This window comes from Tachypleus tridentatus, chromosome 10, assembly GCF_004210375.1.
Source record: "Tachypleus tridentatus isolate NWPU-2018 chromosome 10, ASM421037v1, whole genome shotgun sequence".
Taxonomy (NCBI): domain Eukaryota; kingdom Metazoa; phylum Arthropoda; class Merostomata; order Xiphosura; family Limulidae; genus Tachypleus; species Tachypleus tridentatus.
The window spans coordinates 69,648,809-69,664,289 of NC_134834.1; the positions used below are offsets into that span (position 1 = coordinate 69,648,809).

General features: G+C 29.7%; 1 protein-coding gene across 5 annotated transcripts; it reads right to left on the reverse strand.

The window, feature by feature from the left end:
* Nucleotides 1-495: 495 nt before the first annotated feature.
* Nucleotides 496-14,612, reverse strand: LOC143229511 (non-selective voltage-gated ion channel VDAC2-like). 5 transcript variants are annotated; one of them, XM_076461962.1, is made up of 9 exons: nt 14,430-14,612; nt 13,695-13,773; nt 9,328-9,462; nt 6,022-6,142; nt 4,664-4,774; nt 4,230-4,346; nt 2,991-3,141; nt 1,968-2,025; nt 496-1,035 (listed from the first exon to the last, which is right to left on the reverse strand). In XM_076461962.1, exons 2-9 carry the CDS (start codon nt 13,756-13,758, stop codon nt 944-946), a joined length of 849 nt encoding a protein of 282 aa, XP_076318077.1. In that variant the 5' UTR covers nt 13,759-13,773; nt 14,430-14,612; the 3' UTR covers nt 496-943. The 5 variants fall into 5 exon arrangements, with proteins under 5 accessions (XP_076318077.1, XP_076318079.1, XP_076318078.1 ...); XM_076461964.1 differs by having other exon boundaries at nt 14,414-14,482; XM_076461963.1 differs by having other exon boundaries at nt 14,385-14,447.
* Nucleotides 14,613-15,481: the final 869 nt, after the last annotated feature.

A 15,481-nucleotide genomic window follows, 5' to 3' on the forward strand; every position in this document is an offset into this window, starting at 1 on the left:
CAGAACTTACTGGATGTTCTTCGTGAAAATTCAATATGCATGGGTATTTTACACTGCAGAACACAGGCTTTATTTACTCACTAAAAGCTATGTAGTTTATTGTCTGTATTTACACTCACTACGAAAGTATGCAAGCCTTAATATTGTTATTCACTCACAGTTTATGTTAAAAAAACAAACATGAATTTCAGTCTTTATAGGGCTATAATTAGGGATACTAGGAACACTAAATCCTCCATATTTCATAACTATTTTCTGTAATCTATTACATATACAGATAAGAACACCACATTTCTATTAAATATAACACAAGAACAATCCAGTAGTCAGAAACTGTGGACAATGACATTTCAGTTTTATTAATAGTTTACAAAATGTCCTGTCACAAGCTTTATTTGGTAGTTAAATTCACTTGCCTCAAAAGGATATGACATTAATGACCAAAGTGAACTATAAAAATAGATGCCATTTGAAGAATAAAAAAAACTTAACACATTTCTGTTTCTATGGCTGCTTTATTGAAGTAAATTTTGAACTACAGATCTTTTGTTTTTTTAATTGTTACTAATAACCATGTCGAATCCATTTTTCTCTCTAGCCTCATTTTGTGTTTTTAAGAATAACGACACTTGATTACTTCACAAACATGATACAATCAACATTTACCATCACTTAATTTCCCTTCTTCTTTCTTAACATTGTCAACAGGGAATGATTTTCAGTCCTCTACATACTAATTTGATTTTGGAACAAAAAAAATGAGGCCAAAAATAAATATTAATAAATTTCTGTATTTCTTTAACCATCTGCTACTAGATAAGAAAACTACATTCATGGAAACCACAATGACTGCTCAATTTATATCAGAGGGCACCAATGTTGCTGTGAACTCCAACAAGTACAAATGCAGTCTGCAAAATGCATGTAGCTGCTTCAGTAATAATTATGCTTCTAAGTCAAGGCCAAGCCCAAGTTTGTGACCTCCTTGGTTGAAATTCTTACCATCAATTAAAGAAGAAAGATTCAGTTGAACACCTAGATAAACAAAAACACCTTTTATTAAAATGTTTAATCTAGCTCTTTCATATCAAAACCCATATTATGTGTCTAGTGTGTGTCAAAACATAGATTTGTAAAATGTAAAACATGAAAAACACTTCAAATATAGGCACCTAATACAGATACTTTTGACTCATGCAAAATCCACATTTACATTACCATTAATTCGTGTACACAAATACATAGGAAAAGAGATTAATTTAACCATAGTGCTCCTCATTTCCAAGTATCTAATATCCTTCAGTTTTAAGTGTTATTCAATTTGAATTACATTTGTTAAATTAAAAGTTATTAAAAGGTATTCCCAGCACCACAAAAACCTTACATGACATGGTATAGCAGTAATACAGTTTGTGCACACACAACATGTCAGTAACATATGTGCATTTTCTTATATAAACTGTACTTTATTCACATCCCACACTACCAGTAATTAAAACAACTGCCACATAAAAGCAGAAGTTGTCTTTGCATAACATTTTTGTATTATTGATGAATAGTACTAGTAAATTTAGTTAAGAAACTTCTGGTTAAAACTCGACCTGAAAGAAAACAAGGAAACGATGGTAGTGTACCCCTTGCATAATAAAAAGACTTGCTCTGTAATTTACCTCACCTGGAAATGTCTACAATTGTTGCCAACTGAAACACGGAAAATATACAAATAAAGTGCATATAACAGCCAGAACATAGATTTAAAGAGCACGCAGCATTTTGTCTGTGCATAGATGTATGTATAAGGTTTTAAATGGTGAATATGTGCAAAAATTCAAGTCTCAAAATTCACTACAAATAAACATACCAGTAAATGGACCACTAGTTTCTTCAAAAACTGTCAGTAAAGGTGTTAAATATGAGATCTAATAATAATTTTTAATTTATTTATTAAATCAAATTTGGATACTTACCATCTCTCAATCTATGAGTGAAGCCTAAACCAATCTGGCTGGAGTTATTTATTTTGGCCTGAAAAATTAACATGTACAAATTACTACTATTCCTCAATATCATAATAAGTTACTATCATTACAGTCTAAGCCACAAATAAATAATTCCAAAAATTGTTCAATAATACTATGAAAAGCTACATTTTGTATAATACTTCAAAATAATTACATGAGAACTGATATACAACTGGTCAACTGGCCAAAATTATCAAATATTTTAGCACCAATGAAATGTCTTCCCTCTTCTGAGGAACATATCTGCTTCTCTAGTTTAAGTTCACATTTTAAATTACCTTTTAATTATTTATAACCTTTTAAGTGAAACGTTTCTAAATTATGTCTGATACATCTAAGAAACTACTCATGTATCTGTCAAAAATACACCATTTTCCAGTCTATAAAAAAAAAGGCTAAAAACAAATCAATTAAAATTGTGCATGTTAAAATGCAGTAAAAATATATTAATAATACTTATCAAAAGCCCTTTAATGATTTAAAAGTGCTCTGGATTGTAATATGCATAAGTATGTTAACCAAGAAGCTACAAAAACCTTAAGATGAACAAAATATATTTTATTTTTTGGCTAGAAAATAACAACAAAGTTCCAAAGCTGGAATTCAATGATTTTTTCTTTATTACAAAATCACTGCTAAAATTACAAAAACTTAAATCAACACATCTTCTAAGTCTTCTAGCTTAATATAACTGGCAATCACTATTCACTTACCCCATCAAAAAGAAAGCGGATAGAAAACTTAACAGCCACAAATACAATAAAGTCTGCTATGTTACACTGAACATTTGCTTATGAAGGCTATTAAGAGTAAAAATGACCACTAATCAGGTAATCTACCTGGGTCACTGTATAACAAACTGTAAAACACTGCAAGTTATAAGTCATTAATGTATTTGTAAAAGGAAGTGTAAAAAGCTACATTTACCTTATTATAAATCTATACATTCAATAAAAAGTTCAAACTTACTCTCAAAGAAGTATTGTTATCCATTTTATAGACGCAGCCCATACCAATCATTGTTACGTTACTTCCAGCATTCCACGCAAGCTGGACGGCAGTTTCCAATTTGTCATTGACTTTTTGATATACAGAGCCACCAAACTCCTGTCCATCATTCCTTCACAGTAAAATACAAGATTAACATTTTTAACAAAATTACACATGCACGATACTTGTAAAATCATAAAATTTATTTTAAAATATAAAGTGTTCATTCTTCAAACACTTTAGCTTATTGCCACTTACAATTGCTGCACATTCAACTTCCTTCAGTTTAACAGTTTCTCAAACTGTTGAGAATGTACCCTTTGGGGTACTCTATAATCATCATAGAGGAACATAAAACAAAAAGAGGAAAACGGAATAAACCAAAAAAAAGACAGAAAAACTTCTTGATCACCATTCAAAAATGTTAACTACGATTCATTAAAAAATATAGTTTTAGTACCAAAATCACATGGGAGTATATAAACTTGGAAGAAATTAGAGAGAAATACACTACACAATCCAATTTTTCTGAAATTCAATGATTGTTCCCTTATCTCTTCTAATTCACATATAAAAATTGAAGATTAATTTCAGTGTATTAACACCATACTTTAAAACAAAAACTATGCTTAATGTACATATAATGATCATATCTACATGTTAAACATGTATTTTACAACACAAATCTTTAAACTTACTTTGATTCCAGTAGTTTATACATTCTGCTATTTTGTTGTTTAATCTACAAATGTTAGTTTCAACATCAAAAAATCCTTTTTTTCCCACAGGTACTTATTAAACCAAACAGGTTTTCACTAAAATATTATAGATTGGGTTTAATAAACAACAGAAAATGACATGTTTTATCAATAGACATGGTTTACCTTCAAGACTTCTCAATATGTCTCATCAGGCTTATGTTCTACATTAGGTACTCATTTAACCATTATGCTGAAAAAAAATCACTTACACAAAATATTTAACATTAAATAATAGAACAACACACTGCTAAAAGTTTCAATTCATTAAATTACCAAATAAAGCAATATAAAAACAATTTAATAAAGCTTACAATTTATTAAGATAAAGTTTTACCTCTAGAATAATTCATTTTAAACTTCTCTTAAAATAAACCAGCACTCATATTACATCATGCTAATACATATAACAAACATATGGAAGGCTATCTTCAAGATGACAAACAAATAAAATGCTTACACATTAGTGTGAAGTACAAAATCCTTTGCAGAGTACCCTAAGGCAAAGTTGGATTTTGTGAGTTTGCTCTTTGCCGTGTCAAAAGATAACTGTGCACCAGCCAACCACCCCTGGTAACTAAAGCAATAGAAGCAATGACTATCAAAAATGGTGCATGCTGTATATACATAAAAACAACTAGCATTAATTAACACTTGAAAAATTTAATATAAGGAATGACCATCAGCCAAAAGCAGTTATATGACATATCTTGTATGAATATCAAACATGTTACATCCCTGAAAACTTAAGAGCTTTATTTTTTCCTCAAAACAAAAAAAGAAAAACAGTTTGAAACACATACCAATATTGTACAAAATTCAAGTAGAATTTTTTTTTACTTGTTAACAGTTACCTATACAAGTTCATTGTTACTAGATAGTATGTCCACTTACTGAAGCACAGCTGCACTATGTACCACAGGTCCACCAAGACTTAAATCCATATCTGTATTAAAATGAAGATGGTCCATTTTGTATGCTGTTTTCACTGTGCCAGACTTCTTTCTGTTGGGAAAAAAAAACATCAGTTCATTTAATCAAAATGGTATGTTTTATCCAAGTTAGCATATAATCACAACACTAAGTAAAAACACAAAAAACATGTTTACATAATTTTAGCTTATCTGGACCCAGAAAATGTGAATAGGCAAATTTGGTTATTAGTATTTAAATTTAGTGCTTAAAAGAATTTGTTTAAGCTAACTCCACCACTGTATCAAATAAGATCATAAAATCTACAAATAAAACCCATACATTTAACTTAAAGTTGATAAGATTAGTTAATTGTGAGTTGTCCGCATTTTTCAGTTTTGTAATAAATCTAACAATACTCAGATCCAAAACAAAACTGAAGTAAGGATAGAAATAATATTCTAAATGCCTACTATTAATAACTATATCTAGTTCCCTTGTAAATATCATCCTGAAAATGTTAACTACCAATATCAGAATTTTACAAAATATTTTCTTACAAAGACCAACCACTAACTATTACTTATCAGAGCAACTCAAAACATTCAAGGCAAAATACATGTAGAATCATAACATTGTTTCATTAACATAGGATATACAAGTTTTTTGCTTGAAAGCTATAATTCACCAGTACACTATTTTACTGATAGTTTCCACTATAAATTTCATTTAAACAACTTAAGTATCAAATATGTAAAATGATCAAGTCCAGTAAAATTAGTACATGAAATTAATATAAACAAAATTCAACTACAGAACAATAAACTAAGAAAATAATTAAAAATATAATGGTTAAAAATCACCATGAGAGAAAAATGATTATGTAGTAAGTACAACAGTTTGGCCAAATTATATCTACCAGTCACAATGCAAGTTGTTTGATCTAACTTTACTATTTTACAAATTTAATAATTACTCTGTATTTTCAACTTTAATACAGCATCCTACTTTCAAGTTTTACAAACAGATTGTTTTCATGTCTTCTCTAAACAAGTTCCATCAACAAAGTATACTGTATTTCATTGTGGGGAAAAACCTTAACATTTTAGTGGTCAATCATTGCCAAACATGAACAAGACCAAATGAACAATTAAAATATCTGTTAGTTGTGAAATAAACTTTTTTTTTTTTATTGCTAAATATTTGGCATATTCTCAACCAATACAGTTAAGCAAAAATATAAAGCAATTTCATTCCTTTGATAACTATAGTATTTAGCTTTCTCTAACTTACCCTGCATACCTTAATGCAGTCTTAACTAACTTTTACAGTGTACTCACCCTGTTTGTGGAGAAAAAGTTGTATCAAGACTAAGTTTAAGCCCCTTCACTAGCTGGTCTTCCAGTACAGCTTCAGTTGCTAATGTATTGTCAGTGTTCCATTTTTCCTTCAAAGTCAGCCCTAAAGTAAAACATTTATGGGTATCTTAATCCCTTGAAAATATTATCTATTGGCATGGAACTATGAAAGTTTTAACTTTTAAACTTAAAGAAAACAATTATAAAATAAAAATTAATTTCTAGGTCTTCAAATTTATTAAATACCTTTTAAATTTTTCTCGATTCTTGTAACTATTAAACCATTATTACACTGTTATATTCAACTGCCTGAAGCCATGTAACTATTAAATTCTACAATAACATTCTGGTTGATCAACTACACTTGATAAAGTCAACAACATCACTCATTAAAATATTTTCTAATGTAATACTTGTAAAATTATATGCAGGTTTAATGGTAATTACAATAACATTCTGAGTCTACAGATATCCATTTTGTAATTGGAAACTTAAGTAAGTTTATTGAAGAGCTTTTAAATGTTTAAAAAACAAAATCTGAAACTTAACTTCAGTGATAACCAAGTCACAAAAGTTGTGCAAAAATTAAGTCAAAGTAATGTCAACAGAGCTACAGAAAAACTTATTTTTAAGAGAAATTAGTATGCAAGAAAAACCATCACAGCACAGACAGTGAAGACAAAAGAAGCAATCATGGTGATAAAGAATTGGATTCAATTTTACTGGTGAAACAGCAAAATTGATTAGTAAGTCAGTGATCTTTATGTTTAACAGTGTACAAAAACAGTTATTCGAATGTTCGTTATGTGCTCAATATTTGCTTATACCATACTAATTTTTACCTCTTCCATTGACAATAATGAATATAGAAGAGAAAAAATCAATTAAATAAGCAGCTAGTTTTGAATAGTCTATCTTCATTTTTTCTTTTATAATGATTTTAAGCCACATTCACTGTGCACAACTGTTTCATGGTTACTGTCATTTTGTAGCATGGCACAATTGACATTTTAGAACAGAAATGATGCCCACCACTCAAAGAAAACTTGAAAACCTGATGACTGTGTGATTTGTAATATTAAGTACTGTAAATTATTGCATGAATATAAATATGATTTTCAAAACGTTTCTAGACTTTTGTCCAACTAGTTTAACTTGTTTCAAATGTAACTAGCTGCTCCTCACCATAATACAAGATATCAGGATGTATAAGCACACATACATACATACAACTTAATTGCTGTTGACATGTACAAATATTGCCTGCACAGTGTGGGTACTGTGTGATGATAGACAGGGAAAAACAAAAATTACCATTTCATTAACAGTTACCAACATCATTAAGTTAACAGTATCCAATCAAAGAAACACTGAAGCTTTATACTTTGATACTAATTTCATGACTACTAAATCAGTGCTTATTACTTACTGGTGAAGTTAAAAATTGTACAATATTCATTTGAATTTGTTTCAATACCTCATGCAGAATAGCAAGTATACATACAATAGCCTATACTTTGCAGGTCTGTACTATATGTGATGGGGTTAACATGTTTTCACCTTTCATTTATATCATTTACTGTTTTAATTTACTTTTCCAACAAAACATTCATAACTTATTATCAACAGTTTCAGATACGCTTTGCCAGAAAAATAAAAACAACAATGCACACAAAGTAAATTTAAACTGTGTTCTCATAGGTCTTGTCTTTTGCATGTTAGAAATTGTGTTGATAGTGATTTGACATTTTTAGGCACCAGGATACCCACCTGAATTACCTATCCAGGTAGTAATTTTGATACCTATTCAAATGCCACTAATTATGGTGAAAAAAGATGTGGTTACATTTATCCCTTATTATACACATAGGTTGTGTTGCATTTTTTTAATTTTATAACTCTTGATTACTGAGGTGTGTTGAACCCAATCATCTGTTGTATGGTTTGTTTTAATACAACACAAAAAACACTTCTGTAGCTTCTACAACACAACTTATTTCTATACAAAATATGTGTACAGACTTGCAGCTTGAATATGCTAGATTTTATTGCAATTTCTTTAAAAACAAATAAAAATGCTCATCTTTATTGTAAGTTTCAATAACTGATTTATATTTTCCTATACTGTTGTAAAACTTTCCAATAAGCTTTTATTTTTAACAGTTTTGATTTGAAAAACATATGCAACTTTACTATATTTATAATCACTGGGGCATAATAAAAAGTTTACCATACTAAAATTACAAGCCAACTTTAAATTTTAACCAGGTTTCAGTTAACATATGCAATATATTTTAAACCTGTTTTAAATTCATTTGTACAGATTTTCTACAACTCTTACAGATTATTTTCTTTGCCCATCCAAGCATTTATTTAGGCCAATATGGTTTAATATAAAAGATGATCTAACTAATGGCAGTCTTGTCATTGAAAGAAACTCATACAATGCATTTCAAATAAACTAAGCCTAACTATTCTTGTTACACATGAAAGATTGTTCCTGTTGTACTGCAACATTGTAATTCATTTGAAGTATTAAATTATGAAGCAAGCTTTATAAAATAAATAAGGATTAACTGTGGTGAAAATTTACCACAGATGTCTTTTCTTCTAGCAACATACTGGAAAGCTCTGTCCTTACAACTTGGTTCTGATCACTATTCCTGTCTTTGCTCAACAAGAAACCAGTAAGTTAAAAGACACTTATTACTGTTCAGATCACAAAACCATGAATTCCCCAAAACCTATAAAATTACTTATATTAATTAGGAGGTCCAAATTAAGCCTATTTTGCTCAAAACTAAATTTTTTTTATTTGTTCAAAGCATACTTAACACAAAGTAATATTTGAAACATCTTGTTTTATGCACAATATTACATTTAAACTATGAAATACTAAAAACATATCTGGAAGAACAAGTACATTTCATAAGTTATTTTAATCTTTGATATAATGGGTGTGGTTTAACAAGTGCCAAATATTTAAACAGCAACTCTTAAGGACAAGATTTAATCATATCATTCTTTGGTAATTTAAAAAAAAATTATACATTCTGCAACTTCTGTAAACAATTTACCTTATTATAATTTATTTAAACATATTTCATAACACCAAAACAAGTACAGCTTAAATATGTCTGAAGAAAAAATAATGCTAAATATTTAACAACAATATTGTGCTTTTTTTGATTGAACACTAAACAAATGTTTTGAACTACTCTCTCTCAAATCCTGGCGAGAAAGACAACTCTACATCACCAGGTACTGATGCAAGAAAAAAAGACTTACCAAAATCACAAAACTTGTACTTTGTTTCCAAAGATCCATTAACTCTGCCAGTGTCATTGTTTGATGTACCATTGACAGTAAATTCCACATCAGACTGAGTTTTTGTTTTACATTCAAGTTTCACCAGACCAATATCTAAAACAAAAAATTGTTGTAGATTACTAAAAAAAAATAAATAAAACTTAGAGATAAGAAAATATCCACTTTTTAAACTAGTTTAACTTTGGAATACATAATTAACATAAATAAAAAAAAATCATATACTTGTATATAACATTCTATTCTAATACATGTGGCACATCACGGCAAATCTAAAAATATATACAAAACATTTAATTTTCAAAATTGAATTAACTCATGAATTACTGGATTTCTACCATTCACTAAGACTTGCCAAATCACAGACACGGAATTTATAGTGAATTTTGCATTAGGTTTTCTTCACACACTCAGCAATATGTGCATATGATTAACTATTACATGTAAAGTTGCTACAGCACTAGAATTTTCAGTAAGTATCAAAATAATGTAATACAAGTCCAAATGACCATTTTGCAGTTTAGATTACCCATGTTTAACTACCAGGTAATAAGCACAAGTATTGGCAAATGCACAATGGGTATTCAAAACACAGCTGAGACTCCTGATGCTTAGGTTCCACAGGATTTACATACATATGCAGAAAAACACTTGTTGAATTTTGAGCACCTATTCAAAGGCTACCTGCACAAAGTATCCCTAACCTAGAAGTGATAAAAGTCAAATCAGCCAAAAAAAATCATAAACTGAACTTTTGGGCAATCCAGTGAACAGTGGTACTGACCATCACATAACAGTGAACCATTTTGAAACATTATTACTATCTGCATGTGTAATTCAAACTGTACATATCTTTTACAATGTTATGTATTTTGACCCCACTCACTATGGTTATGCAGCCATTTTAATTTCACCATACAAAGACTATACATGTAACTTGTTTTAATACTTACACACATACTACTGTGTACAGTTGTACAACTATATGGTAAGCAATTTTAAAGTAATAACTTCCAAATTGTCATATGTAGTCCAAGATATAGATTACTTCAGTAATAGTCAAGTATACAGCCTTAACCTCTCATCACAGCTTTATTACAATATTTTCATTATTTGTGTTACATGTTAAAAGATAGTCAACATTTAACATTGTAACTAAATAATAAACTACTGAAACATATTAAAATTCATATAATACTTGGATGTTACTCACACACTAGCTTTAATAGTTCTGTTAAGCATATCAGGCTTACACATGTCCTATTTAGATTCAGAACTACACTACATGAAATGGCTTGTGGAAAGATCTGGCCAATCACTGGTACTTGCTAATCAATTAACCAACAATGTCAGTAATCAACTAGTATATCTTATACAACCCATAAAATCAAATGTTTTAAATGTCTTCAATCACAGCATTATTCTCAAATGATATCAATTTTCCTATTTTATTTTACATTATTTTGAATTTAAGTTATTTTCAAATGGTAGATTTCTTTGTGAAAAAAACATTTTTTGTCAAATAATAATTTATGCTTTATGAACATTTTATGCTTAGCTTATGTCAACTAAATACCACCACACAGTTGTCATAATTTGCTTTAAAAATATCCAGTAATCCCAAACTATCTGCTACAAAAATCAAATAAATTGATAACTACATAATAGAAACATTTTACTTCAACAAGTCAGTTATGTTTTTTTAGTTAAAACATGTTGCAATTACAAATAATTGAGTAATCACTTAAATATTTAAGTTATTTGATTAGGAAAAAAATATAGTGAAAATATTTTACACCTACTTGCCATACTAAACAAAAACTTTATTTGATGACAATATTATATGGTGAGCAAATGGCAAAAAATAAAAACAATTCATGTTTAAATACAACTCTAAAAATCACAGTATATCTACTAAAAAGTACAAACAGTAATTCCACACTAACAATCAAACATCAAGATACTTTTGTAAAATCCAAAGCAACCACCAATCACAACTTCTTATCTTTGCACTGGGCATGTGCATGCAATACACATAAAATGATAAAAACACTATAATCTGAGCAAAGCATTTTTAAAAGGTGGACCTCCCTTCTTTGGGACAAATTCCTGTGTCTACGTAATCAACTTTGCCTCTTCAGAAGTTTACACTTTTCTACTGTTTAAACTTAAGTTTTATTTGTTACTTATTCAATCCAATTCTAAACTGCATAAGCTTCACTATATCTCAAGTTGCCTGATGTCTTCTCATTGAAAATAATTCTGAGGCTTGAAACAGATATAATTTAAACTATTCACAATGAAAGAAAATAAAGTCTGAAGAAACTATATAAAAAGTGTGATATTTAATTAATGATTTATTCAATCGTGTTTAAACTTGTGTCTCTTTTTAAGCAATATTTTATTAGTAAATGATTAAACCACTATGTGGTACTAAGGCCTGTACATAAGAAAGTAAAGGAAACTCAGAAAATCAAGAAATGGATAACAAAGTGGTGATAGTTTCTTAATAAAAGTTATTCTATGGCTTGGGCAGAAGAATTCTAAAAAGAAAGAAAAAAATTCAACAAGTTGGTTGTTTTATTCACAGGAAATCTAATTGTGTAGAAACTAAAATATTAACTTTTTTTCATTTAATTACACTAAATTTGAAAACAATTCTGAAATATTTTTTACACTGAAACTGTTTAAATACTTAAAATGACTACATGAAATCACCTTAAAATTTTATGGCACAAATATGAAAAAAGGATACAAAATCTTGTCTTCAGTTAATAATTTCAAAGTTATTTTTTCATCCTGAACTGTTGTACATGTACAAAATCTATAACAACATGAAAACAGTACACAGTATTCTACATGTTTCTCCCTACAAACTTTGATGAGATGACTGTATTCAAACTACCTTTTTTTCATGAAAATATATTACTTTATGTTCTTTTCAAAGCTTTTTTAAATATAAAGTTAATAAACCTTATCACCCTTAAAACATTAACACAAAATCGTTTTTGCCACATCAGTATTTCTACATCAGTTATTTAGTTGAATACTTTTTCAATAATTTGGAAATTATTTTTCAAAACATGCAAAAATCAATACACTGTTTCACAAACAATAATGATGTTCTAAAAGAAAACTCAAGAAATGACATGACTACTTTAACATAAGTATATCTTAAAACATTGTTACAAACCCACACTAAGTGTTACTTAAAATAAAGTCAATACAGAATGATGTAGGAAAAAGTGGGTTCCAACTAGACCTTCACTCACACCACTGGTAAATCTAAGTTACTTTATTTTTAACCACACATTACTTGTAACTTTAATAAATAAATCAATTACAATACATATAAAATCATTTATGAGGAGCTCAGTTGAATTATAATGTAAAAATTTCAATGCTTATCTTTCTACCCAAGTAATCTGATTGATATGAAAATAAACACTTGAACACAAACATACTAATTTTTTAATAAATATTAAAGTTATAATTATATATTTAGAAAACAAAAGATACCTAAATAAATATTTAATATTATCAAACAGTATGCCAAATTTGTTTTAAATCATCACTCATACAGTTATTTCACGTACATTTTCACTTATTTTGAATGTCAACGTCTTCCTTATGAGCAATATACTTTCTAAACAATGATAAATCAATTATTTAATAGGTATACAAGAACAGAATTGGTAGTACATAATCAAGGAATTTCAACATTCTGGCAATGAAATTAGTAACCTCTACAGTCCAAAAACAATAAAAACTTATTTCAGACAACATTTTGTCACTTATTTTATCAGGACCAGTAATACAAGAACTGTTTTGACCCCCTTGGAACCCTCCACTAGAGTTATGCCTATTTATACATTAAAGAAGAGTTGCTAATTTCTGAAAGAAAAACAGATGCAACAGTAAACACCTTGGGTTCCTCCTTTAGGTCTACACTTTATTATACAACATTAAAGATTACACTTACATAGAACAGTGCATGTATATTTTATTCAATACTCAAGTACCAGTAGCCACAAAATTGACAATGGATGCTACCAGCCAATTCCTTTCCATCCAATTAATAGTTCAAATTTAATAACAGTTGCAGGTAACCTTATCAGATCTACAACAAATACAGAATGGTTAAATTTAGTGCCAACAGGAATCATGCAAATCTGAATTGGAAACATGTAATGTTGATGTACTAATCAATACTACATGTACTACTTGGAAATTCACCAGTTTTGTTCAGGAAATCAGTTTTGTAATTATTTTAAAACTCACCTAAATATAAAGTTACTTTTTAACATTATTATTAGTCCAGTACTTACGATAATTCTTGCTAAAGATGTCTCGTGCATTTTTTCCAAGGTCTGCATAACATGGTGGGGCCATGGCTATAACTCAAGGCTGAAAGTAAATGAATACAACAAAAGTGAAAACAATCGAATAATTCTAATTTTCAGAATAATAAACAATATGCTGTTTGAATTAAATCAGCGTACAAACGTATATCCTGAAACTTTCAAAGCGTAATGAAAATGAAATCTGCATGGATAAATTTTAACACTACCCATTGTATTATAAATAACTTATAATAGTTACATATTTTTACTGATTAATAAATATGTAAATACGGCTCGATTGAGTTGAGAAAAATGTTTTTAGGTAGAGGAGCGAACAACGTTTTGACCTTCTTTGTGAACCTGACGATGACCGAAGAAGGTCAAAACGTTGTTCGCTCCTCTACCTAAAAACATTTTTCTCAACTCAAACGAGCCGTATTTACATAAATTTTGTTCTCAAGAAGTGGGTTTTCTCGACATCACTGATTTTACCGATTACATTTTACAGTATTATTTACAATACATATTAGGCCTAAGCTCTTAATACGAAATCAATTAATTTTACCAGAAGCCTTTTCTTTTTAACAGTATATACATTAAACTGTACTATTAAACAATACTAATAAATATAGTTATAATATTTACAAAATAGATTATTTCACATAGTATAATTACTTAAAGTACAGAATTTGGAAAACTAATACACAAGAAATTCCTCACGCTCTATACGGGTAGTAGACACCGGTTACGGGGTTTAGTACAGTGAAAACACGGTTGTGCGAAGGAGAAATAAAGGACAACAACGGATGTTTAATACGGGCAAAATGCGTGTCTATTGAAATAAATTAACAATTTGTTAGGAGTTCGTGTTTTATTTGCTTGTATTACAAATTAAATTTATTAATAAATATAGAGCTTTAATTAGTATTTATTTCCTATTAAATGAAATTTACAATGAAGAAAATCTTTTACTTAGCTACGACTAGTGCAACGTCAGCATTTTACATTCCTTTTTACACATTGTTTTTTATATGTATTTATTGTTTTTGAATTTCGTACAAAGCTACAAGAGGGTTATAATGCGCTAGCCGTCCCTAATTTAGCAGTGTAAGACTGCTATGGTATACGAGGTCTGTTAAAAAAATACGCGGACTGACGTCATAAAACAAAATGTACTTTATTTAGAAGTTACAGGTCTGGGACCCCTTCAAAGTACTCTCCTCCCCAACGTACACACTTATACCAACGGTGTTTCCACTTGTTGAAACAGTCCTGGTACGCTTCTTTTGTAATGTCCTCCAGCTCCTTCGTCGCATTTGTCTTAATCTCGGGAATCGCCTCAAATCTTCTTCCTTTCAAGGGTCTTTTGAGTTTGGGGAACAAGAAAAAATCACAAGGAGCAAGGTAAGGTGAGTAGGGGGGTGAGGAAGAACTGTGATCGAGTGTTTGGCCAAAAACTCACGAGCTTTGAGGGCTGAATTTCGCAGCAACGCGGTGCATCTTCAATTTGTCGGTCAAAATCTCGTAACAAGATCCATCTGATATCCCACACTCTTCAGCAAGCTCCCTGACAGTCAGACGTCGATTTGCCCGCACCACGATGTTGATTTTGTTGACGTGTGGGTCGTCAGTTGACGTGGAAGGACGCCCAGGATGCTCATCATCTTCAATGGACTGTCGACCATCCTTAAAACGTTCATGCCACTTGAAACATGCCGTACGCTTCATAGCAACATCACCGTAAGCCGTGTTAAGCATAGCAAAAGTTTTAG